Source organism: Tripterygium wilfordii, chromosome 8 (assembly GCF_013401445.1).
Source record: "Tripterygium wilfordii isolate XIE 37 chromosome 8, ASM1340144v1, whole genome shotgun sequence".
NCBI classification, from domain to species: domain Eukaryota; kingdom Viridiplantae; phylum Streptophyta; class Magnoliopsida; order Celastrales; family Celastraceae; genus Tripterygium; species Tripterygium wilfordii.
The window spans coordinates 12,197,451-12,220,316 of record NC_052239.1 but is presented as its reverse complement, the minus strand read 5'-3'; the positions used below and the strand labels follow the sequence as shown (position 1 = coordinate 12,220,316).

The window sequence follows — 22,866 nt, the reverse complement described above, 5'->3', positions numbered from 1 at the left end:
AACGAAACCTAAAAAAAAAACTTAAGAAATGCAATTAAATATATATGTACCAATGAATAAAGCAATTCAGTAGCTGATTATATATCCATACCAATGGAAGAGGTCATATACTAAAAAAAAAAGGGGTTATTGTTGGTTTTTAAGTATTGGTTATTGGCTAGGTAGGTGAGATCTTGATAGGGACAAATTTGTCACAATTTTTTTAGAGGGTAAAAAAGAAATTATGAAAAGTCGACATTATAAGAGCTATTAAAATATAAAAAAATTAATAATGTAAGCACTCATTGAAAAGAACATAAAAATCGTATCTTCATCTACTTATGTAAAACACAAACAAAAAATTAATTATATAATTACTCATGGAAAAGAAAAGAAAAAATATGTCTTAATCTAATTATGAAAAAATAGAAAAATAGAGTAAACTTAGGATTTTCAAATTCACTAAGGGTTGATAGTGTTCACAAGATAGTCAGCAACTACGAATGAAAACGGGTCGAACTGAGCCGGACTTTGACAGGCCCTAAGCTCCGCTCGTTTGTTTTATGTTAGGCCCGAGCTCGTTAGGGTCTCAATAGTATGACCTCAAGCTCGGCTCGTGAAACATATCCAAAGCTGAGCTCAAGCCCGTTAGACCCGTTTATTGCTTGAAAAAATTTAACTCCAACAATTCCATACTATATAGAAGTAACATAACTCAAGAGTAAAAGCCTGATAAAATTCATAAGGTCATAAAATTCATAAATCCATAAAATTCAAACATTACAAGTCCAATATAACATCCCATAGTTCATAAAATGGTAAAGCTTGAATTCGATAGGTTAGTCAAAGAGAGAGAGTTAGTAATAGTGGGCTTGGGAGTTGGGACAAACGGGTTTAAAACAAAATTTGAATTTTAATATTTAAATTGGGCTTGACTTTGAGGCAAATGGACTTATACAATATGTTATATAACTTATATTATATATAGGGCCTTTGAGCCGGGCTTCTCTAACTCAAGCTCGGTCCGTTTGTCCAAACGGGCTTCATATAGGCCCTAACTCAGGCCAGGCCTATGACAGCCATCCCTCAGACGGCCTAACTCGACTCACTTTCATCACTACCAACAACTTAAGAGGTTTTCTAAGGGTTTTTTTAGTCCACCTTTAAACGAAAATTTCACAAGACAACTTCTCAACTTGTACAATAGTGTTTACATCCCGTCCTCAACTTCATTTCTTCAAGGTTTATGCCTAACAGAGAGACATTTACAAATTTGGAGTACAAATGGTTCACTCAAGCTTGCACAAGACAAAGTGATTCCCTCAATTTAAGAACAAATGGAGATTGAGAAATATTTTCAAAACAGTAGCCTAAATGAGAACTTCACTCTTTGCAAAAGCAAAAATGATGGCGAGGTCTTTGTAGTAGGCTAGGTCAGAAACTCTAGAAATTAGTAGCAATGGTAGCTTAAAGACTTGATGACAAAGGAAGGTTCTTTTTGCAAATAACTTCTCCAAATGACAAAAGAAGGAGAACCCCTCTTTTGTTTCAATGTGCTCTTAAAACTCCTACCGTTGGATCACATTTAGCTCTTCACCTTGGCCTTCCAATATAGCTTCCAATGTCAGCCATAGGATACACATCATCTTTAAATCTCGACCTTAGAAATCTGCCTGTTGTACTTGAAATGGGCTCCAAAAAAACCTTTACTTCAATGTCTTATTTGGTGGTAGTAAGCATGTCTTCATATCATCTCAAATCTTCCCTCAATACAACCAAATGAAAAACATATATACTATAAACGTTGTGCATGTAAGGGATTGCTTCTTGGTAAATATTGTGTTGGCAGCCTTTCGTCCATGTATTCCAATTCATTTGATTTCAGACCCTAATCTTTCCCTCTCTTTTGCTAGAAAGGCTTCCATGTGACTAGCCATCATTCTAGAACACTTTTGAACATTTTACAAAGCCAAAAAGGCTTCACATACTCAGCCCAACTCCGCATTCGCATAAACGACCCTATGTCTTCATGAAAGCTTATAACCGGGTCCAACTTCTTTGAGATTTAGAAAGATAAATATCACTTCAAATCTATTCAGATAGGTAAGCCATAAGCTAATTCCATTCAACTTGAATTTTCTTCCTTAGTGGATGATTGGTGAACAACTATAATTTTTCTAGCAAACCCAGGACTCCAAGTCCATTCTTGGGTTGCCGTGTACAAAGACATTTCAACCCATTTCACAATCTTCACATGATGATTAATGGATTGTACCTACAAATAAATAGGTGATGAGACGCTCTAGTTTGTTTATAAGCTCAAAAGAGCTTCATTGTATAGCACTTAGGCCAATCACAATCAAATCAGCTTTAGAAAATTATAATTAATATATGATAAATTAAATTAGGCACATTACACCATCCATGTTAAAATTTCAAAGCAATTAAACAATATTTGATCACATAATGAAACAAGTCACACAATATGTAAAATTTGAAATTTTACTGTGTGTAGCTATTGCACTAGGACAACCCTTATGTGAAGTATCTAAAATTTTTCCATTAAACATTTAACTTAAAGATTTTTCCATGCATAGTGTACATAGAAAATTTCAGCTCATTTGGACCACAAACAAGTGAGATATGGCTTAGCAAAGAAGGTCGACACAATTGTGCACTTTTTGCGCTAAGAGACTAGGGCACGAAAATTCTCTAAGTATATGACATATTTGCTCAAACCATCCATACCTAATTCAGTTTATATTGATGAATGTAAGGTGCACAAGAAATTTCAACTCATTCGGATTGGTTTGGTCGATCGCGTTCACAAATGAACATTAGTGCACAAAGTTAGGGTTAAGTCATTCTTCAAAACAGGTTATTATGCACTTAATTTCACTCAATTCTTATTTTAGATCATAGGTTACACCTATATTAAGGTATAGTTCAAGTTTCAAGTCAATTGGACTTGTATCGGTTAAGTTATGATAATCCAAAGTTCACAACCCTAATAGTGAATTTTATAGTCCTCAAGCATCCTCTAAAATCAGCACTTAGCACATTCACAATTAAGGTTATTCTTGCAAATTTGGCACAAACCTAGCCCTTAGCGTACCCAAGCTAGGCCTCACAAGTATATGACATATCAAATCATATTCATTCAAGACTCAATCAAATTCACACTTCAACACATAGAAAAATTTTTCATAATGAGTGTATCATCAAAATCACATATGTAGGATGTATGGTCCAACAAAATATGTTAAGAGTTATCGTGGCTAAGAATGAGTAATTATTTCAATGATATTGTCTTAGTAGAAAAAACTTGCATTGCCTTTCATGTTAATCATAATAGTTTTTTTTATTTAACTCACAACAACCTACATCATCAATTTTTCAGTATTTTCTCCTTGTATTTAATTGCTATCATAATTTGTTTTGTACATATCATTGTTTTTTCACCAAACAATAATAAGAACAATGCATTAGCATTGAAACACATTGGTTTTGTTGCAATTACTCACCAAATAAAAAAGTTATAGTTACTGGTTATCCAAAACTTAATAATTTGACATAAACATTATAATTCGGTCATCTAATTAGAGAATTACATCGCACAGCTTATAAGAACACTATACGAAACACCTCGATAAATTAGCTTATAAGCTTCAAAAAAATAATTTTCAAATTGAAGCTTATTTTAAAGTTTTCGTTTATTTTTTTTCCTTTTCTCTTTTTTTAGTTTATTCCTTTTCTTTTATTAAGATAATATTATATATAATATTTTTTTAAAAAAATAAATATTAATAGTATTTATATAAAAATATCTTATAATTTATAAGTTAAAGTTAAAATTGAATTTAATAAACATTAAGAAATTTACCAAAAACAAAAAGTATAAAATACCAAATTACAATGAATTTTACAGTTTTCATTTTTTTTGTGTATTTTTTATTATAGCTTTTAAACTAAACCTAAATAGATTTTTTCAGACCTTATATGCTAATGTGAGCTATAAAATTCACCAAACAGCTGACAGCTTATAATATAGTTTATTTTGACAGCAAATTAATTTTTTTTTGTAGTTTATAAATTAATTTATTTTAATAGTAAATAAGTTCAACCAAACAAAGCTTGTATCTTGTAGTTATCTCCTACTAAATTATACAAAACTTTTATTCACATTATTTTTTGGTGATAGGGAACTCTACCAAACGAAGCTCGTATCTTATAGTTATCTCATATTAAATTATACAAAACTTCTATTGATATTTTTTTAGATGATGAGGGAACCCACCAAACTCTACTCTGATGATAAACCCACGAGCCACATATAGTACCCGCAGGTGAGCCCGTTACGGCATTAAGTCCTGGACCAAAACCCAATACGAAAATAATACAAAAATGCACTAGAGTTGGTATTAGAACTTGTGATCTCCCATGCACATACGTTTAAGAAATTCGAACAACTAACTTAACCATCTAAATTCTGAACCAGAGATCTTTTGTTCTTTTATTGACATTCCAGTTAGTAAATCATACAGTTGCCATTTTACTCTCTCCGGTGATTTTCGAAAGCAATTGAAATAAAACTTAAAAACTGTTTGAAAATGGCTTTGGCTTTTCATTGTTTAAGCAACCGACTCTTCAAAACTTCAAAGATGTTGCTGCTGCTATGCAGCATGTCCCACACAGGTAAGCAACCATTTGAAAACTTGAAACAAGGGAGTGTAGAATGACTGCTGCAATAATTTACATTCACCAAAGAAATGCTGAGGAAACCCTCAATTACAGGACTGTTAATTCTTATTCTCACAACAAAAGTTATTTTTAAAGCAACATGTTTACTAATGTTACATAAAAATTTATCAGAGAGAGCTCTTCTTTAGTCTACTGAGACTGGTTGCATGTTCTGTGCCTCTTTCCTCAACTCTTCAAACAGGACAGATGAAAGGTATCGCTCCCCGAAACTCGGATGAATGGTCTGAAATGGAAGCAAACAATAAGCTATTAGATCAAATTGTTGCTATGAGAGAATCACGCAAGAAACGTAATCCGGAAACAAGTCTTCAAAATTGTTCAATGAAACTGTGAAGTCGCATGTCCTCTGTATCGAGAATCGGAGAAGCTGTTCTTACCACAATAAGTTTTCCTTTGTTCTCAGGCATCTTGGCAAGTTGGAGCGCAGCAACTGTATTGGCTCCAGATGATATCCCTACCTGCAAATCGAGAAGGTACACACATTCTAAGACCTCAAAATAAACTTCCCCTACAAGTATATTTAGAGTGCAGAGGGTGATTGGTCTATTTGATTTAATTGATTGTCAACACTGGGATATCATAGTAGTGTTTACCAGGAGACCTTCCTTTACCGCAAGTTCCCTGGCCATTTTTACTGCATCATTACTGCTAACCTGCAACAGAAGTTATTAAACTGTTACTGATAAAATCAGAAACCCAACTCCGAAAATAATTTCTTCTGTTGCATATTTCCTTTTCATGCCATGGGAGGAGTGTCATCAGCAATACTAACCTCAAGAACCTTTTCCATCACATCCATGTCCAATATATCTGGTTTGAACCCAACGCCATTGCCCGTGATTTGGTGTGGACCTGTTTCCATTGATAGATTATATTACAATTTCTCTCATCCAGGAAAAAGCCTTTTAAAATCAGCAGATGCAAATATTTATGTTCATTACATACTATATTCTTTCATTTTTCTTAATATATTTCGAAAACCCACACCAGCCTATTTATGACAATAAACAAACAGCATGAATTTTTTTTTTCTGTTTCCATTGCAGAGAAAACAAAACAAACAGACAATGAAAAATAAAAGAATGCATAAATAATAGTATGATTTTACCTGGTTTCCCACCATTTAGTACATTACTTTCTGCAGGCTCCACTCCATATATCTACCAAATAAACAAAATGTTAGCTAATGTTATGAAATAGAAGACGCAACTTTACATATGAAGATCACAAGAAGATAATCACAGAATGATATATGATCACCTTGACATTAGGATTTTGTGACTTAAGATACTGGCCAACACCGGAGACTGTGCCTCCACTACCTATTCCCATCACGAAGATGTCAACTTTTCCAAGGGTGTCCTCCCAAATTTCAGGTCCAGTTGTTTCAAAATGAATCTGCAATTTTTTTTTTTCAGATTCAATCGTACTTGTATAGCAGGATGAATCATTAATGTGTAGCATAAACAAATTCTGTTCACTTAAGCAATGAGTACCTGCGTGTTAGCAGGATTTGAAAACTGTTGTAGCATAAATGCATTTGGTGTGGATTCCAAGAGGGCATAGGCCTTCTTGACTGTTCCGCCCATCCCTTTAGTCGGGTCAGTGAGGATCAAATCAGCTCCAAATGCTCTCATCGTCACTCTTCTCTCCAAGCTTGTGTAAGAAGGCATGGTTAGAACCATCTTGTAACCTTTCATGGCAGCCATGAAAGCCATACTAATCCCCATATTTCCAGATGTGGGCTCTATCAATGTCGTCTAAGAAAACATATGCAACAATATATATTAGAGTAAAATGAAACTGTCCAATAACTCAACGATGAAGATTACGGAAAAAAAATGAGCCAGGAAAAATTATAACAAAGATATACATAACCCAACCTTTCCGGGAGTGATTAAGTTCTTCTTTTCTGCATCATTTATCATGGCAACTGCTGGTCTGAATAACAGAAATATAAAAATAAAAAAATTATTCTTGTTGGTTTTTACCAACTTGAAGTTTATGACAGCAAATTAAGCATCGAATTACCGGTCTTTGATGCTAGCAGTGGGTTGCATCATCTCTTGCTTGACAGCAACATAAGCTCCACATCCTTCAGTAACCTTGTTTAGATAAACAAGTGGAGTTCTTCCAACAAGCTGCAAAGTAACCCAAAAAAACACATCAGGCAAAGAATTTCAATACACCAGTGACAGAATCACAGATTGAATTAAATTTTTCGAGATTTAGGCTATCAGGTTTCCATAGAAAACTATGTTAAATTCTATTGGAACCCCCGGAACCCAACCAACGCAAACTCTCCTCTCAACGCGAAACTCTCCTCTCAAGGATGGCCTTAAACAGAACAAAAATCCCATGAAAAGATTATGCTATAGTGAATTACAACGCTAAGCTTAGATGACATAGAAGACATCAATATATAATATAGAGAACTGAAATAGCAATAAACATGGACTATTAACAACATCAGATCGTATGAATAAACAAATCAATCAGTAATGCAGTGTTTATTATATTATATTCAATTGACCATACTATATTGCTAGCTGGAGATAACCAGTCACGTGCAACAGTGGGAGACTCTTGTCTACATAAAGTGATACAGTTACTCAAAACCCAGATCTACCGCCTTTCCGGGACCGATTAATGGCAGAGCTTCGATCTTCTTCTCTTGTTCTCCATCAAAAATTTACAGAAAAATTCGATGATTCCTTCAACTAATTACTTACAACAGGACTTGATAGGAAAATAAAATAAAACAAAAACCCACCAAAAAAAGGTGATTTGTAATGATAATTAGCTAACATAAACAGAACATAAGTAGCTCAATCAGTCTCTCAAAACAAACAAGAACAAAAGCAGCCCAGAAATCTGAACTAGAAAGAAAGACAGAGAGAGAGAGAGTTACATGGGAAACTTCTCTCTTGATGTTGGTGGCGGGAAACTCTTTTGGGAGATCTCTGATTCTTTGAGAGAATAATGAAGAAGAAGAAGAAGAAGAATCAGAGGCAACTTGGGTGGAGAACAATCTTGTAGTAGAAGCGATTGATCTCTTCTTGAAAAGACTCCTTACAGCAGCCATTGTTTTCAGTTTTCACTAACCAGAGAGTACTAGAGTTCTGTTGCAAGTTGAAACCAATTGGAAATTTGGGTGGATATCTATATTTGCCTTGAAAGCCTGCCCCTCTTCTTTTATACCCAAGATTGTCTTAAAAAGGACATTTATTGTTGAATTGTCTAAGGAAGGACATTAAAACAAAATGGAAAAAAAATTAGGTATGAATATCATTTAGGTGGGAAAAAAAATCATTCCAACATGTAAATTTCTAAGTTTGATGTTTTTATATCAACAATATACCATGTGATGAATTTTGTTACCTAATAATCAACCATTTTTGGGATAGGAGGCTGGAATTATTCCAGCAATTTCACCTAATCTCCATTATCCAATGCAACCATGCATTGGATTTGATAACATCTCACCCAATACATTTAATGGTGCAAATCATGTCAATGTGGGTATATATATATATATGTATATGTATATATTCATCTTAGTGAATTTCCATTATGGAAGAGCTAGAATTGGCAAAATTCCATAATTTCTTTTCAATTTTTATTTCCTTTTTATGTGTGCTCAATTTGACAGTACATTTAGATAACACAAGTTCATTTTTGTAGTCCACAGAAAAATTCAATGAATCAACCATTTTTGGCACTCCAATGACAATGTGGGGATATTATTCATTTTAGTGACTTTTCCATTATCGAAGAGCTAGACTTGGCAAAAATCCTTTTTCTCTTCCCAATTTTTATTTCCTTTTATGTGTGCTCAATTTGCCAATAATTTTACACAACACAAGTTCATATTTTGTACTCCACATAAAATTTCATCTTCCTTAAAATGTGAATAACTTTTTGAGAGTGTGGATGAGTGAAATGACAAATAAGGCCTACTGTTTTGGGTCTCACGTGTTCCAAATCGATGGTATAAACATAGGTCCGGATTTTAAGTTCGCATTTTATATATATAAAGAATTCTCTTGTGCGAACTTAGTGGACTCTAATTGTCCTTTCACTCATCCACACCCTACAAAAAAGTGGTATGCCCAGTCCACATAGGAAAAGTAGTGGGAGACCCAAGTTTTTACGGATAATTTTAAGAGCACTAGTGATGGTTATTTTTTTTTTTGGGATAACAAAATGTATTTGTGAGATGTGTTTTGACAATGTGGCTGGATATTTTGTCGATGTATCTAGGCCAACAAAATATATTGATACAATTATGTAAATTTGTTGGTTTTATTTTGATATAATAGAGGTGAGACCCGATATTGATTTTTGTATAAATACGAATGTGTTGGAGGTGGAATCCACATGCATGGAGATCAAACATGGGGGCATGGGCTTTGTCATTCCCCTATATTAGTCCTAGCAAAATGGAGCCAATAAATTGACTCATCGGAATCCCTTTTTTTTTCCATGACCCAATAAATGGGACAACAAAATCCATCCATCCACTAAAATGCGCCTATTGCAATTGCTCTAATTAAGAGAATAACAAAACCCATACATTGGACAAGTAGTGGTAGACCCAGGATTTTATTTTATTTTTTTAATGGTAGGTTCATGTCTGATAATTTACATTGAAAGGCATATATATATATATCTTGTTGACTGGGGGGCGGCTGACCCCATTGAAATGTAAGTGATTATTGGTATATTTAAAACATCAAAATCATATGTCACAAATTGGCATTGGTCAAAAAAGAAAAAGGTGACATGGGTCAAGCCATCATCTAATTTTAATTGGTTCAATTCTGGTAGGGCCTGCACCAATTGGAGAATCCTAGTCTGTCAAGATTTATTAGAATAACATAAATAAAACATTAACAATGCCGGTTGGAATCCTTCATTATGAGGTATGTATATACATATATATATATATATAATTATATTATTCACAGACAACAATGTGCATACAAGTATTATAACACAATTGAAAAGAGTACAAAGATTCGATCGGCCTTTATTATAATTGTAATCATATAACTATATATATGCATGTATGAGTTGAATGTAATCCATATCTGATTCAGATCAATAGAATTCAGCCGCTGAATAATTATTATTATTATTATTGGTAAAAAAAAATAAAAATGTCCACGTCCCTCCATCATCGATGGGTCAATTTTAGAATTAGGACAAGAGAGTTGTCCAAATGAGTCACGAATTCTATTAAAAGGCTTTGATACCCAGGAAAGGGCGCAAGCCCATGAGCTTATGAGCCGCATTCCAGGCTCACGACCCATATAGGTCAGGTAAGTTTGTGATACAAGTCCACATGAGAGGCCCAGTCATGGCTTCAAGCCCAGTAAGGTGAATCTGTAAATGTAGCTTTTGGGCCCATGACCTCACATCACCTTACCTTGACTATCGTCCAAAAGCCCAAACGACATCACACAGGTTTGCCTTACTCAAATGTGACAAACGTGTTTCCTAGTGGGCCCCCTAGGTTGAATGCCTATAAATATGAGGGCCCCATCAAAAGAGGGTTCGAAAGTATAGGAGCTATCCGGTCAATATTGTTTTTGTCTCTTTTAACGAAATTAATCATGGATATTATAAGAATACTTTTAGTTTTGATTTTCAGGTCTAAATATGTGAAATATACTGAAAACGTCTTACTATTTGATATCAAGACTTGGAGATTCAAGAATCAAACCCACGATATCAATGAGGCCTACAAGAAGACTTCTCTTAAATCTACAAGAAGGCTTGTCACTTAAGTCCATATGAGAAGTGCGGATTCATGATCGAAGCCCCATGGACTTTAATTTGTAGAAGTCTAATTAGAAGGTCACACGGGCCAAGTGAACAAAAGGAAAATGGAGAAAGTGAGCTGTTGGTTGAACGATAATCACAGTGCATGTAAGGAATCACCCATCCATTAGGTCGTGGATTCGAATCCTACTACTCTCCAAATCTCTGTTAAAAGAAAAAAAAAACAAAACAAAAGGCAAGTGGAAAAAATTGTGCAAGACAAACACTTGAAGACAAATAAAAGAATTAGAAGGAGGCGCCGACTAAGAGTGTGTTTGGATCGAGGGATTTGGGGGAAGAGGAGGGGAGAGAAGGGAAGAGAAAGGGAAGGAATAATATTTTCCCTCTCCCATGTTTGGATAGATATAAAAAGAAAAAGAAGAAAATTAGTTTAATTTACTGATTTATCCTTATTTTTATGTTACAGTGTTATGTACAAGGGGGTAAAATATATTTTTAACTTATAAATAACTTAAATAGCCATCGATTCCCTCCAAATGACTCCATTTTGGGGAGGAATAATTTTGATAAAAATTAAATGAAATCTTCCTCTCAAATCCCTCGCGTAATTTTTTTATAAACTACCTAAACAAGAGAATTAGAAGGAAATCACATTTCCCTTCTCCTAAATCCCTCAATCCAAATACACTCTAAGAGAATTGAAAAAGAACGACTCTTTTTTTGACAAGTAAGAAATAAATTAAGAAAAGAAAGTATAAGATACGAGGGGCATACTTCAAGAATGGTAAAACAATAAAAGGAGCTTAAAGCCAAAAACATGCATTAAGCCAAAAACTCAGAAAACAGCAAAACAGAAAATCATAACAAGAGTCCATGATTAAAAATCACCGCACAAAGGACCAAAGAAACCATATGAGAAAAACCCAGTTACTGCAGAACCAACTAGCCCACTAACAAGAAGATCCAAAGGAATACCGAACCCCAAAGGTTGTCCAAATCATCAATCTCCAAAGAAGACCACCAATCATCAGCATAATCTTGTCTACACCAAACCCCAAGAGGCAAAAAGACGTGGGTATTTATGGCCATCTTTTGAAAGGTGCCAAGGCCATTAATTTGCTATTCACCATATCTGTAATAAAATCCACCACAAAACTTGGAGACCTTGAGATTTGGTCATGATGATATCTATTATTACGTTCTTTCCATAAGCCATACACCGTAAGGAAAAAACAGAAAAAGAATTATTGTTTCTAATTTCTATGTTTAAAGTTTATTGTTTGTTTGATTGACCACCAATTGAATATGCATATAGACTCATGTAGCTAAAACTAAAGAAAGATCAGAATTCACATGTCTTAGTGGAACCGAAATTAGGAAGATCAATTGTCGAATGCTGAGAACACGGTTTGAGGGATTGATTGGTTACACAGTTCTTTAGATCTTAATGAGTCATGAGCTTTTGATTAACAACTGTGAACGAACTAACGAACATAATTGAGAAAGAATTGACCCTTGAATTAGAACTATTAATTGTGTGCTTGTTAATTGACGCTTGTGATATGATTGTTAGGTGAAATCATTACCTTAGTTTCTTTCATCTCGGTAACAAAAATTTGAGAATTTCCTTTTTGCTTGCTTATTTTCTTTTCATCATTCAATTCTCAACTCTTTTACCAATTCTCATTCATACATCAAGTTAGGTACAATAGTTGAATTAAGCTGGTCTCTATAAAATCGACATCATATTTGTATACATTATGCTATTTATAGACTCTTGTACACTTGTAAGAATTATCACATTAGTGGAAACGGGAGGAGTTAACACTAGACGAACCAATATTTTAGTTTGATAATATTTTTTTGTTTTTCTTGATGTAATAATTCATGACATAATTCAAAAGGTATTATCTAAATTTGCCAAGTGAATCATGATTATTAAATTTGCAATAGCAGCAAGTGCTAATTCAAATACTCAAGATCGAATCATATTCGAAAGCACCACGCCACCATCATCATCACAAACTCAACTATTAGAGACTCAGGGTGTCACCTTCACTTGACTCACTTTGTCAGTTTGAAGTTTTTTAGAGTTGAGAAACAAAGAGAGGCAAAGAACAATTGAGCAAAGTTTAGTGAGTTTAGGTTTGAAGTTTCATACTTCGGAGACTTTATAATTTAGAGACTCTGCAAAGAGGTTAAAGCGAGTTTGAATTTTGACCTTGTTGTTTTAAGGGTAAATTTAATGGATTTAGAATAAAAGAAGTCGAATGATATAGGTTTTTTTTAAAAAAACTAAAGGGCAAAATAGAAGAATTGGTAGTATAAAGGTATTTATAAAAAAAAAAAAAAAACACAACTAAGGGTGCCTCCGCCCTTGATTGTATATCGTTTACTTCAATTAATTTTTAGTTAAAGCCCCTTTTTTAAAAATAATAATAAACGCAAAAGTCTTTTTTTGTTCCTTGGGCCTTAATTTTCACAACAAAATACCCTTCTGGAGGTCCACTCCAGGAGTCCAGGAATGGGCTATGAAAGCCCATCTTTCTGGTTAGGTCTCGAAGCCCAGCCCAGCTGGTTCCAATTTAATTCGTGATATTATCACTGACTGATATTTTGTCTCTATCAGTCTCGCAAAAAACATGACGAGTCACAGCATCAGAGCGCCCTTTCTCTTCCTCCTAATTCTTCTCCCCCTCATCATTTCCCCAACTACCCGACTTGTCCGATTCGCCGAGGGCGGAAAACGGACGATCCACATTACCGACGACCTTGACGACGTAGTTGACGATGAGGAGGACGAGGCATGGAAGGAATGGGGCAAGAAATCATCTCCCTCCACTGAAGAATTCGATCCTCCACCCTCCGATTTGCACAAAATGGATATGTCGCAGATCCAGGCCGAGATGATGAAGCGCCAATCCGGTCCCGTCTTCGGGTTCGTCAAGCTCCGATTGGGCCTCAAACGAACTCCGGTAACGCAGCATTCGATTTTGCCCCCTCGAAATTCTTGAATTTTCAGTTCGATTGACTTAATAGGGCAACAATTAATTCAGGATATGGTGGCCGAGATTGCGATGAAGTGGAGCAAGGTTATGAGAACTGGAGCTGTTGAGGTGAAGTTCACAGGTGTTGATCTCAGCACGATCATGTTCACCATGGAGAGAGGCCAAGACATGATGGAGGTTTGTTTCTGTTCTCCAGAATTTTGTGTTTGAATTGTAAATGCTTGTGGTGCCAATGGCTGTTCAATTGTCAAATTCCAGTTGAAGGAGTTCATATTGGAGCAAGAGGAGGCGTATGAGATGAAGATTGGGGATCAAGTTTTCCGGAGACCTGGAGATCCACCATTGGAAGAGGTCCTTGAGAAGATTTACAGTGAGAAAAACAAGGCAGATGGTTCCAGTACAATCAAGAAAGATGAGGATCTGAAAGAAGAGTTGTAGATTTCCCACATGAAATACTTCTTTTACATCAAATTGGTAATGGCAACCATCCAGTACCCCAACTTAGGAGCATTGCTGATAATTAAAATCCATATGCAATAACAGTGAAGTTCAAATATGTTTCAAATGTATTGATGCTGTGCTTTTGAATCTTTGTAATAGAACAATACAATACAATACAATGAAGGATTGACATATAACACAGCTTCTGCCACTTTTTAGGTGAGGGAAAGGAGAGAAAAATACAGTAGAGAACAAATTTTAATGAGCTGAACCTGTTTCCTGGTTACTATATGGCTTTGCAAATGTTAGAGCATTGGGAACACCCTGGGTAGAATCTGCACAAGAAACATCATCTCATCAAACAAGTGAATCTGATTTCCTGATCCTATACATGCAACTTATTAACAAGTTAAGAAGGATTAAATTTATACAATGTAACAGGTCCTCAATTACAGGTTTCATGAGAGACTATTTCTATCAGTTAAGCGATAGTATTAACATTCGACAAAGATATTCAGAATGACCACACCTTGGAGAGCATTTCAAAGCATGTATAACTATGGCTCATTTACCGTATCACATGAGACATACAGAGAAAAACTGTCAGTAAAAAATTCAAAAGCCTAGATGCGCTGTGCTTGATCATCCAACTACAGAAAGACACAGCCCAAAAGTTGAAGCAGCAATGTCCACACAAAGAGTATATAGTAATAATGGGTCGTAGATGGAAGGAGTTGGACAGGCAAGTTGCAAGCAAGAACAAAGACAGAAGCTTTCCAGAAAAGATAGTGAGTAATCTTATTCAGCATGAAAATACTACAGTCTACCACCTTCAAGAAAATGAATGATTAATGAACAACAAAGTACAAGGTGTGGCAGGAGAGCAAAAATACAAAGGATGCAGCGCTACAAGATGATTGACGATGATACTTCAATTCATTGAAGGTGTCAAATGTCATGGCTTGCCATACAAGGGTCAGAATTTTCTTTGTTTTAAAAAAAATGGTAAACAACTCTTGTTCATTGAATGTGTCAATTAAGAACGATTTGGAGAGACAGTTTCTAGAATTTGAACCTTGACCTCTAGGTTGCACACGGCCACATGTTTGACTGTTCGAATATTTTTGGTGGTCAATGAATATACGCTAATCATTATCAGTTAGACATATGAATCCATTAAATTAAGCAGCAATAGGAGTTAACTTAAGCATTGCAAACAAACCAAACTTACGATAATAGGCAGCATTTACGATCAAAAGAAAATGAAAGAGACAGATGGTCTGACATTTAAGACCAATCAGCAATGCATATGACTCCATTCTCTCAAACACACCATAATTGCTCAAAGATACAATACAATTGCTAAAACGAATTTTGAATTCACCATTACCAGCGACCATGTAAGAACAATAGATGTCAATATTTAATTTCTGAGTAGAGGAGGTTAAAAGACTTGCTATTCTATAAAAAATCAAAAGTAAAAAATGCTTACGATGTGCATCCGACCAACAATCCAATCCTCCAAGGTAGAATTCATGCCATTGAATAGGCCCGGCCATCACATGTTGCTGAGAAATGAAGGAAATGCAAGTCATTTGTCTTAACCAGGAATACAAAGAGTAAAAAACACATTGACTCTACCACTTGGCCAGTACGAGCTTAGCTTAGCTTCATCAATTAACTGCAGGACATAACTATGTATAAAGAAAGGACACATTATCAACACATCATTCTTCATTTCGTCCGTGTTCTCTCATGTTTTGACATTGACCGAACACAGAGAATTAGAGTGGAGGAATGCGAGAGAGTACCTGGATGGCAAAGAGGGAGCTCTCTTCGCAGAGAACTCCATCAAAGTCCAATGCATACAGATCCTCCATCGCTTCTTTCTTGCTCTTTTTTAGATGAATCATGTATATATATATACTTTTTTTTTAACTAAACTGGAGCCATCAATTGAGGTTTGTAGTGGAAAACTTAGTCGTGAAGAATTTTAGAGAGCCCAATGAGTAGGCATTTGGCAATGGTGGGAATCTGGATGACACGAGGTAAAAAAAGACTAGCCTTTCATCAAGGTGAAGAAAGAGAGACTAAAGAAGGTGAAGCCAAGCTTTTAAAGTGGACCGGATCATTGATGTCATCCCCAAAACGTGACACAGTTCACAGTTTGTGCCAAGCCCACAATGTCATTGTGTCATATTGGTACTGCATGAATCGTTATGTTAATATTCACCAAGTGTAGTTGGGTAATGTCGTGGTAAATTCCAACCCCACCTCACACGCAACAGCAGGGGACTTTGTTTACTGGTTTAACACCGGTAAGCACCATTATCTCACACGGTACGGAAGTAACTAGAAGCATGAATTGGAACACCACTCGCTTGCCCTTGAGCCTACCAGAAAGGATGATAAGCACAGCACCTGGGGCGATGCCGGACCTGCAGAACAACAAAAAGAAAAAAAACAAAAACAAAAGAAATAAGCCAAAGAGACAGGCTAACATTGCAAGCAATAAGAAAATGTTACAAAGATAAATGAACCAAATTAACTAGCCGTCTGGTTGCAACATTCCAATCACAGACTATGAACAACTAATTTGATACACACAAAGAGAATCAGACAATAATGCACCGAATGAGACAGAGAAATCAAAACTAGATAAAATATGAAAACTGACCAAGCACTAATAAAACCCAATAATGAACCACAAGTAGATTCATGCTCTTAAATTACGTTCTCGCACAGAGATACATATATCAATGCTCAGCAGTATAATTGTGTAAAGGCAGCTATATTTGTAAAATTATTAAGAACAAAAAAGAGGACGATGCCCATAGTCCTTTAGAATTAAACCCCTTTGTGTACATATACAAGAGCATATCTTCCCAGAAACAGGTAGCAAAAGACACACAAAATGGTAAATCCGAGAATCAAATACCTAAGCTTGGTGATTATTGGCTTGTGCTTGTTAACAAGCGGTTTCTTGACATCATCGGCAGGATAGAACTTCGGCGGATTTTCTGGGGGGGGGGGGGGGCGGCGGCCTTAGGCTTGGGGTCATGGTGTGGGAATTCGACGCCGTTTTTGGCCTTGATTTCCCAGAGACCACGCTTGCGACACAGTTGAGACCTGGAATACTTACCAATTACCCCCAATCAGATCGAGATGCCTGGATGTATGAGGCGTTCTCTCTTTAGCCCCCATTGCCAAAAGTTCTCTCCCCTCACTCGTACCTGAAGAAGCTGACGATGTAGCAGAATAGCCGCCATTGCCAAGAGCTCTATGTATTTTCATTTTATTTAAAAAATAAATAGAGTTAATTTAATAATTTCATTATTATTGGTAAGCAGATCTAATGGTCAGTAGCGTATTTCAAGATCGAACGGCTGTTAAATGGGAAGGGACCGGAAGGTAGGGTGGCACTGGCACCTAAAAAGGCTAAAAGCGGTCCCGTGGTTTGCAATCTTTCCAATCATTGCTACGTCGTCGTTTCCGTCTTCAACCTCATCGTTGATCTCCCTAGATCTTGGCCCCGATTTTGTTTCTGTGAGTACTCGCTCTGAATTTATTTTTTCCTCTTTTTGGGGAGGGATTATTCATTTTGTTGATTGGTTTCTGATATTCGATTCTTTCGGTGGATAATCATCTGGGTATGTTGTGATTGGTTTTTGTCCTCTTTTTCGGAAGGGATTATTCATTTTGTTGTTTGGTTTCTGATATTCGGTTCTTTCGGTGGATAATCATCTGGGTATGTTGTGATTGGCACGATGTTTGGATCTGCATGTGTTTCTTTCGATTGACTCTGCTATGTTGTTCGGATAATACGAGTTTTCTTGACTTGATTGAGTTTTTGATGTGATGTTAATGATTTAAAGGGCTTCGTATTCGCACATATACGCAGCAATGTTCGATAATTCAATATGGATTTGGTTAAATATGTAGAATCTGTTAGCTTAATCAATTCATGCAATAATACTTTTTGTTCAGCTGTAATTCATCTCCTCTTCACTGCCTTAATTCTGGTTATATTGTTTGTTTTGAAGTTAAAAAGCCTGATTGGAGTGGTTTCTTTGTTTTAGAGTTTTTGTGAAGCTGGTTGTCCTTAAATCAGCTGGTGGAAAAATTAACATAGAATTGATATTATCTGTGTTTCTAATTAAGGATTGAGATGCATCTGTCTTGTTTCAGAGCGTTTATCTTTTTTGCTTTATAAGCTTGAGTCGTGAAATTGTAGTGATTTCACATTTTGCTTCACAATGTCATGTTTTAGTATCTTTTTAAACATTGTAGTTCTAATCTTGTATTCAGATGTGTGGCATGAGCATCTGAGATTTTCATCTGATGTTTTTTAAAACCCTCTTTATTCTATATTTATTTTGTGAATAAGTTCATTTTCAGCTGAATGTAAAGAGTTGCACATCTTATTCATGTTTTTTATTTTTTATTCAAGTATTCATTTGTGTGTGAATTATAGCAAAATAGAAGTCTTGTAAGATGGCTGATAATGAGGATAGTGAGGGAAATATCTCACGTGGAAATGAATGGGAAGTTGTGTCACTTACAGCATCAGCATATGCCGCTGCGCCTGTTCCAGGAGAAGCTGAAGTGAAAGATGACGACCAGCGTGCTGTTTATCAAGAGTCTGATGCAGAAGCTTCTCGTGCTTTATTTATGTCCGGTCACTTTTTGTTTCCTCCTAGCCAGCATGAGAATTTGCCAGTGGAGCCTGAGATTCAGGATGAACAACTGAAGGAGGACATGGCCTCTAAATTGGGTGAGGAAGCAGGGGGCGTCTCTAGCACTAAGGAGGATGAAAGCTGGAATTTGAAAGGGCTTAACATGCCTGATGAGTATCCAGGGATACAGTTTTTTGATGAGAAGGGAAAAGGTCTCTCTGTTCATGGTACAGAATTTGAAGAAGGCCCCGCTTTGCCAAGTCTCATTAATAAGGAACAGAGTTTATACACTTCAGCTACATTAAGTTCTTTGCACAGTGAAGCGGCACTAGGTGAATCACCTGCATATGGTGAGACACTTGATGTTCCTGAGGTGACTGATCCTTCTGAGCAAGGCCCAGATTTCCCTATGGACATCTCACAGTCCCCAAAGCCTGCAAAAGAAGATAACTATGATGGGTCAGAATTTCCTTGTGACGCTTGGTGGAAGAGAAGGGCGGCTTCCTTGTTTGCTCATGCAAAAGAGGCAAATACATTTTGGTCTGTTTTTATTGCAGCAGCTGTGATGGGCCTTGTGATTATTGGGCAGCAATGGCGGCAAGAAAGGTGGCAAGCGTTGCAAGTTAAGTGGCAGCTTGCTATCACCGATGAGGTATGCAAACTGCTGCTCTGTAAAATGGCAGCTACTTACTTATATGGTTATTTGAAGCATTCATGCTTTGTTATGTATGGAGTTATGGACTTATGGGTGTAAATCGTGCTGCCTCTCTCAAAACACATGATAGTTTTGAACATTGAGCTATCTCCATTTTTTTTCTTGACTAGTCATGTCCATTTTATTATTATTGTTATTACTAGCACGAGAGAGGATTCGAACCTTGTCCAGGTACAAGTCCTAAGTGGTAAGCTCCCACTAGGCCAAGAGCTACTTGTTATGTATTATTAAAAAAACAGGTAATGCATTCTTTTATTTTCGCTGAAAATGAGGCATTAACACTGAATTTGTGTCGTCATAATTGTTGGACTGTGCACTTGTTAGATGTCCAACTTTCAGTTTGGCATTTATTATGGGATGAAGTGAAGACCTTTCTGAAAAATTTAAGTATGTTTTAGATGGGGCAGTCTTAAATTTGTAATTTTAGTTTCGGCACAAATTTTTTAGCTTATTGATCTCATAGTATATGACCTAACGACATTATTTTCTTCCTTTTGGATGATGATAGAAGTTCAACTTCAAAGTTTACACTAAAAGTTGATTATGGTCATTGCTCAACTATTGAGGCCAAAAAAAGGAAGACTTTTTGTCATTTGAAATAGGTGCTTTTGATAAATCATTTACATGTGACACTTATATTTTTTCTTCTAATCTAGTGCAGGATCTAGAAAGTGCTTATAGTAAATGAATGACAATATCTACTATTTATAGCCTTATCATCTATGTTATAACAAAATATTGTAAAATATGACAAACTGAACACCTTGGTTAGTTCTTGAATGCAAAGGTGATGTGAGAAATGAATTTTTGCTATCTTTTCTAGGAATATGTGCTCTTCGCAACAGTTTCTTTTTGTTTCTGCTTTTTCTATTATTAATTTTTTACTTCAACGATCTGGAATCCGTTTTTTTTTAAAATGGCAGATGGAATCTGATCATGTTAGGAACAAGCTTTAGTTAATATTTGATATGAGAAAATGTTGTTTGTTCTTCCCTCTTCAATTTTTTATGAGGTTATAGAATGAGAGATTGATTGAGAGCCTGCATTTCACTTTTTTGGTTTCAATACTCAACCTTGTTCCATTTAGGGGTGAACGCTTGAACCATTATCTTTAGGCTAATATCATTTTGACATGTTGGTATTTTTAAATTTCATGGCTCAGTGCTGATAACCTCGTTGTTAGAACTTTGAACTTATGTTTGTCTTGGGTCTATTATAAATACTTGCCTTCAGTTTTAGTTTATCCGGCCTAGTTTTGTATTATTTGATTTCTCATGCTTGTTGAATCTCTGGAGCTAAATCGAATTCGAAACTTTGGTTGGATATCGCTGTTTATTGCTTCAGATCCTTGTGATAAATAGTACGATAATATTTGGAGGGATTGTTGAATAATGCTTTCTATGTACTTTGTCTTTTACTTGGTTTTCTACCCATGCTGACATTCTTTATATCCCTACTTATGACAGAGAATGGGCAGGATGATGGGTCCCATTTCTCGGCTTAAAGATGTGATCGTGGGTGACCATCGTCATCGATCTTTCATCAGGGGCCGCTCTTCAAATGATAACTGAGATGAGATGATGACGAAAAATTGCGGTAGATCGTTTAGGATGGTGTATGCCAGTTTGCTGTGTGGTTCATATGGAAAGTAAATAGCTGTATGTTTGAAGTTTGACATTACTATAATTACGCTGCTTTGGTTGTTTATTTGATCGCCAGCTTGGTGATATTGCTCGCGTTAGATTGGCAAACCTGTATGACTATATCACTGAGGTCACTGATTATTCAGGATTACCGGGAAGAAAATGGGGAGAGATAGTCAACGAATTAGGGCCATGGAAGGAACAAGATCAGAGTTTGGCAGGAGACATGGCCTAGTTCTATGAACTGCCAAGAACTAATGTGTATAAGAATGCAAACCACAAACTACTTGGTTAGCTTCCAAATACAATATATATAATTACAATTATATAAAGCTGGTTGCATGTGAACTAGTAGAATGCAATCCACAAACTATTAGGGGTTGCCTGTTTAGGGTGTTGGGTTGGGAGGTGTTGGGAAATGTTTGTACCAACGGTCCCAAACGTCTCAAACAGTCAAGGGTTGGGAGGTGTTCCGGATGAACCTAACCCTCCCCAACACCTCCCAACACCCTAAATGGGCAAGCCCTTAGTGTCCAAGGTTGCTAATTAAAATAGTACATGACCGATGGTTTTTTTTATGAATTTGTAGACGCAAATGACAAATGAAGTAGCACAACTCCACAACTTCCAAAAACAACATTTGACATTCATAAATTAACTAGGTTATGAATTCCTTGAAACAATTTTTCACTCTAATAGATATAATGGACATGCGCATATGAATTATGGTTGGACATTACTTCATGACTCCGCCCCCATGCTGTTTTGAATCTTTGTCCTTCCGAAAGTGACCTGAAATTCTTCTGCCCTAATCCCTGTGATCTACTGATATTGTCTTGCAATGACAGTCTTACAATTCCACAACTTCAGATGATGTGTTGTTCATTTCAGCCTCTTAGGCCGCTAGCCGCTAACACACATGCTCTTTCGCTATCTAAGGTATGTGTTGTACACACATGCATGCAGCTGAAGCGATTGGTACTTGGAGTAGCTAGCAATTAGCTATATCTACCATCAAAATTATAGTACTTTGAGCAGGCACAGAATTGAAGTTGGAAGTTATAAATGACACCCACCGCCTTAGAAGTTGCCAAGTCGGTGTAGCTATACATTACATAATTGATAAGTCATTGTACCTCGGTACTCGTGTTAAAAGGGGATAGGGGGCTGGAATTATTCCAGCAATTTCACCCCATCTCCACCATCCAATGCAACAATACATTGATTTGACAACACTACACTTAATGCATTCAATGGTGGAGATGAGGTGGAATTGCTGGAATAATTCCAGCAAATCCTTTTCCTGTTAAAAGATGGAAACTTCGCAAACATAGATAATAGAGTAAAAACAAACACAACAATTAAAAATAGAGAGAGAGAAAGAACGCGAGATTTTACGTGGTTCAATAAGAGTGTCTAAGTTCACGGAGTCTATGACGTACTTTCACTATGAGAAATCTAGTGTGTACAATTGAGTTAGGGTTTTCTCTTTATAACTGACTACCTGGATATCCAAAATTATAATTATACCCCCATATTAAAAATAACAAACACTTATCAATAATATCGTACCCCAATTGGTATGTTTCGCTACCCTCCTGCACAACTTCTCATTTTCTTGAGCTCTCAAGTGCAAAATAATTTTTTTTTAATATGAACTACTTTATTTAACATCATCGACTTTACTCCTATATATCTTGTATTGATAGGAATCAAATTAAGGGAGGTTGACTAAAGAGTTTTGAGCAGCCAACCATTCTCCATTAAAGTGTAGCTCAACAAATTAAACATAGTTAGTTATCAAAAAAAAGAAGAAAAAAAGAAAAAGAAGATGCCAACAATACACGAGTTTCATC

At 36.0% G+C, this 22,866-nt stretch overlaps 3 protein-coding genes across 4 annotated transcripts; 2 read left to right on the top strand and 1 right to left on the bottom strand.

The window, feature by feature from the left end:
- Positions 1-4,708: 4,708 nt before the first annotated feature.
- Positions 4,709-7,927, bottom strand: LOC120003285 (bifunctional L-3-cyanoalanine synthase/cysteine synthase 1, mitochondrial). Its single transcript, XM_038852201.1, has 10 exons — positions 7,652-7,927; positions 6,772-6,881; positions 6,624-6,681; positions 6,237-6,500; positions 6,001-6,138; positions 5,849-5,900; positions 5,513-5,592; positions 5,334-5,393; positions 5,118-5,198; positions 4,709-4,963 (listed from the first exon to the last, which is right to left on the bottom strand). The coding sequence occupies exons 1-10, from the start codon at positions 7,823-7,825 to the stop codon at positions 4,865-4,867; spliced, it is 1,116 nt and encodes a 371-aa protein (XP_038708129.1). The 5' UTR covers positions 7,826-7,927; the 3' UTR covers positions 4,709-4,864.
- Positions 7,928-13,143: 5,216 nt separating this feature from the next.
- Positions 13,144-14,170, top strand: LOC120003227. The gene is made up of 3 exons (XM_038852112.1): positions 13,144-13,502; positions 13,584-13,712; positions 13,794-14,170. Exons 1-3 carry the CDS (start codon positions 13,170-13,172, stop codon positions 13,971-13,973), a joined length of 642 nt encoding a protein of 213 aa, XP_038708040.1. The 5' UTR covers positions 13,144-13,169; the 3' UTR covers positions 13,974-14,170.
- A 3,235-nt stretch (positions 14,171-17,405) lies between these two features.
- Positions 17,406-21,304, top strand: LOC120004058 (ATG8-interacting protein 2-like). Of its 2 annotated transcripts, none has more exons than XM_038853282.1 (3): positions 17,406-17,522; positions 18,451-19,304; positions 20,834-21,304. In XM_038853282.1, the coding sequence occupies exons 2-3, from the start codon at positions 18,471-18,473 to the stop codon at positions 20,936-20,938; spliced, it is 939 nt and encodes a 312-aa protein (XP_038709210.1). In that variant the 5' UTR covers positions 17,406-17,522; positions 18,451-18,470; the 3' UTR covers positions 20,939-21,304. The 2 variants fall into 2 exon arrangements, with proteins under 2 accessions (XP_038709210.1, XP_038709209.1); XM_038853281.1 differs by having other exon boundaries at positions 17,500-17,626.
- Positions 21,305-22,866: the final 1,562 nt, after the last annotated feature.

What these genes read in the sequence shown, in the direction of transcription:
- LOC120003285 (XM_038852201.1), bottom strand. Translation starts at nt 7,825, where the DNA reads ATGGCTGCTGTAAGGAGTCTTTTCAAGAAGAGATCAATCGCTTCTACT. An exon ending in TCAAGAGAGAAGTTTCCCAT is followed by an intron (nt 6,882 to 7,651) that starts GTAACTCTCTCT and finishes GTTACTTTGCAG; the next exon opens with CTTGTTGGAAGAACTCCACT. An exon ending in CACAAAATCCTAATGTCAAG is followed by an intron (nt 5,901 to 6,000) that starts GTGATCATATAT and finishes TTTATTTGGTAG; the next exon opens with ATATATGGAGTGGAGCCTGC.
- LOC120004058 (XM_038853282.1), top strand. Translation starts at nt 18,471, where the DNA reads ATGGCTGATAATGAGGATAGTGAGGGAAATATCTCACGTGGAAATGAA. An exon ending in AGCTTGCTATCACCGATGAG is followed by an intron (nt 19,305 to 20,833) that starts GTATGCAAACTG and finishes TACTTATGACAG; the next exon opens with AGAATGGGCAGGATGATGGG.
- LOC120003227 (XM_038852112.1), top strand. Translation starts at nt 13,170, where the DNA reads ATGACGAGTCACAGCATCAGAGCGCCCTTTCTCTTCCTCCTAATTCTT. An exon ending in TGGGCCTCAAACGAACTCCG is followed by an intron (nt 13,503 to 13,583) that starts GTAACGCAGCAT and finishes CAATTAATTCAG; the next exon opens with GATATGGTGGCCGAGATTGC. An exon ending in GAGGCCAAGACATGATGGAG is followed by an intron (nt 13,713 to 13,793) that starts GTTTGTTTCTGT and finishes GTCAAATTCCAG; the next exon opens with TTGAAGGAGTTCATATTGGA.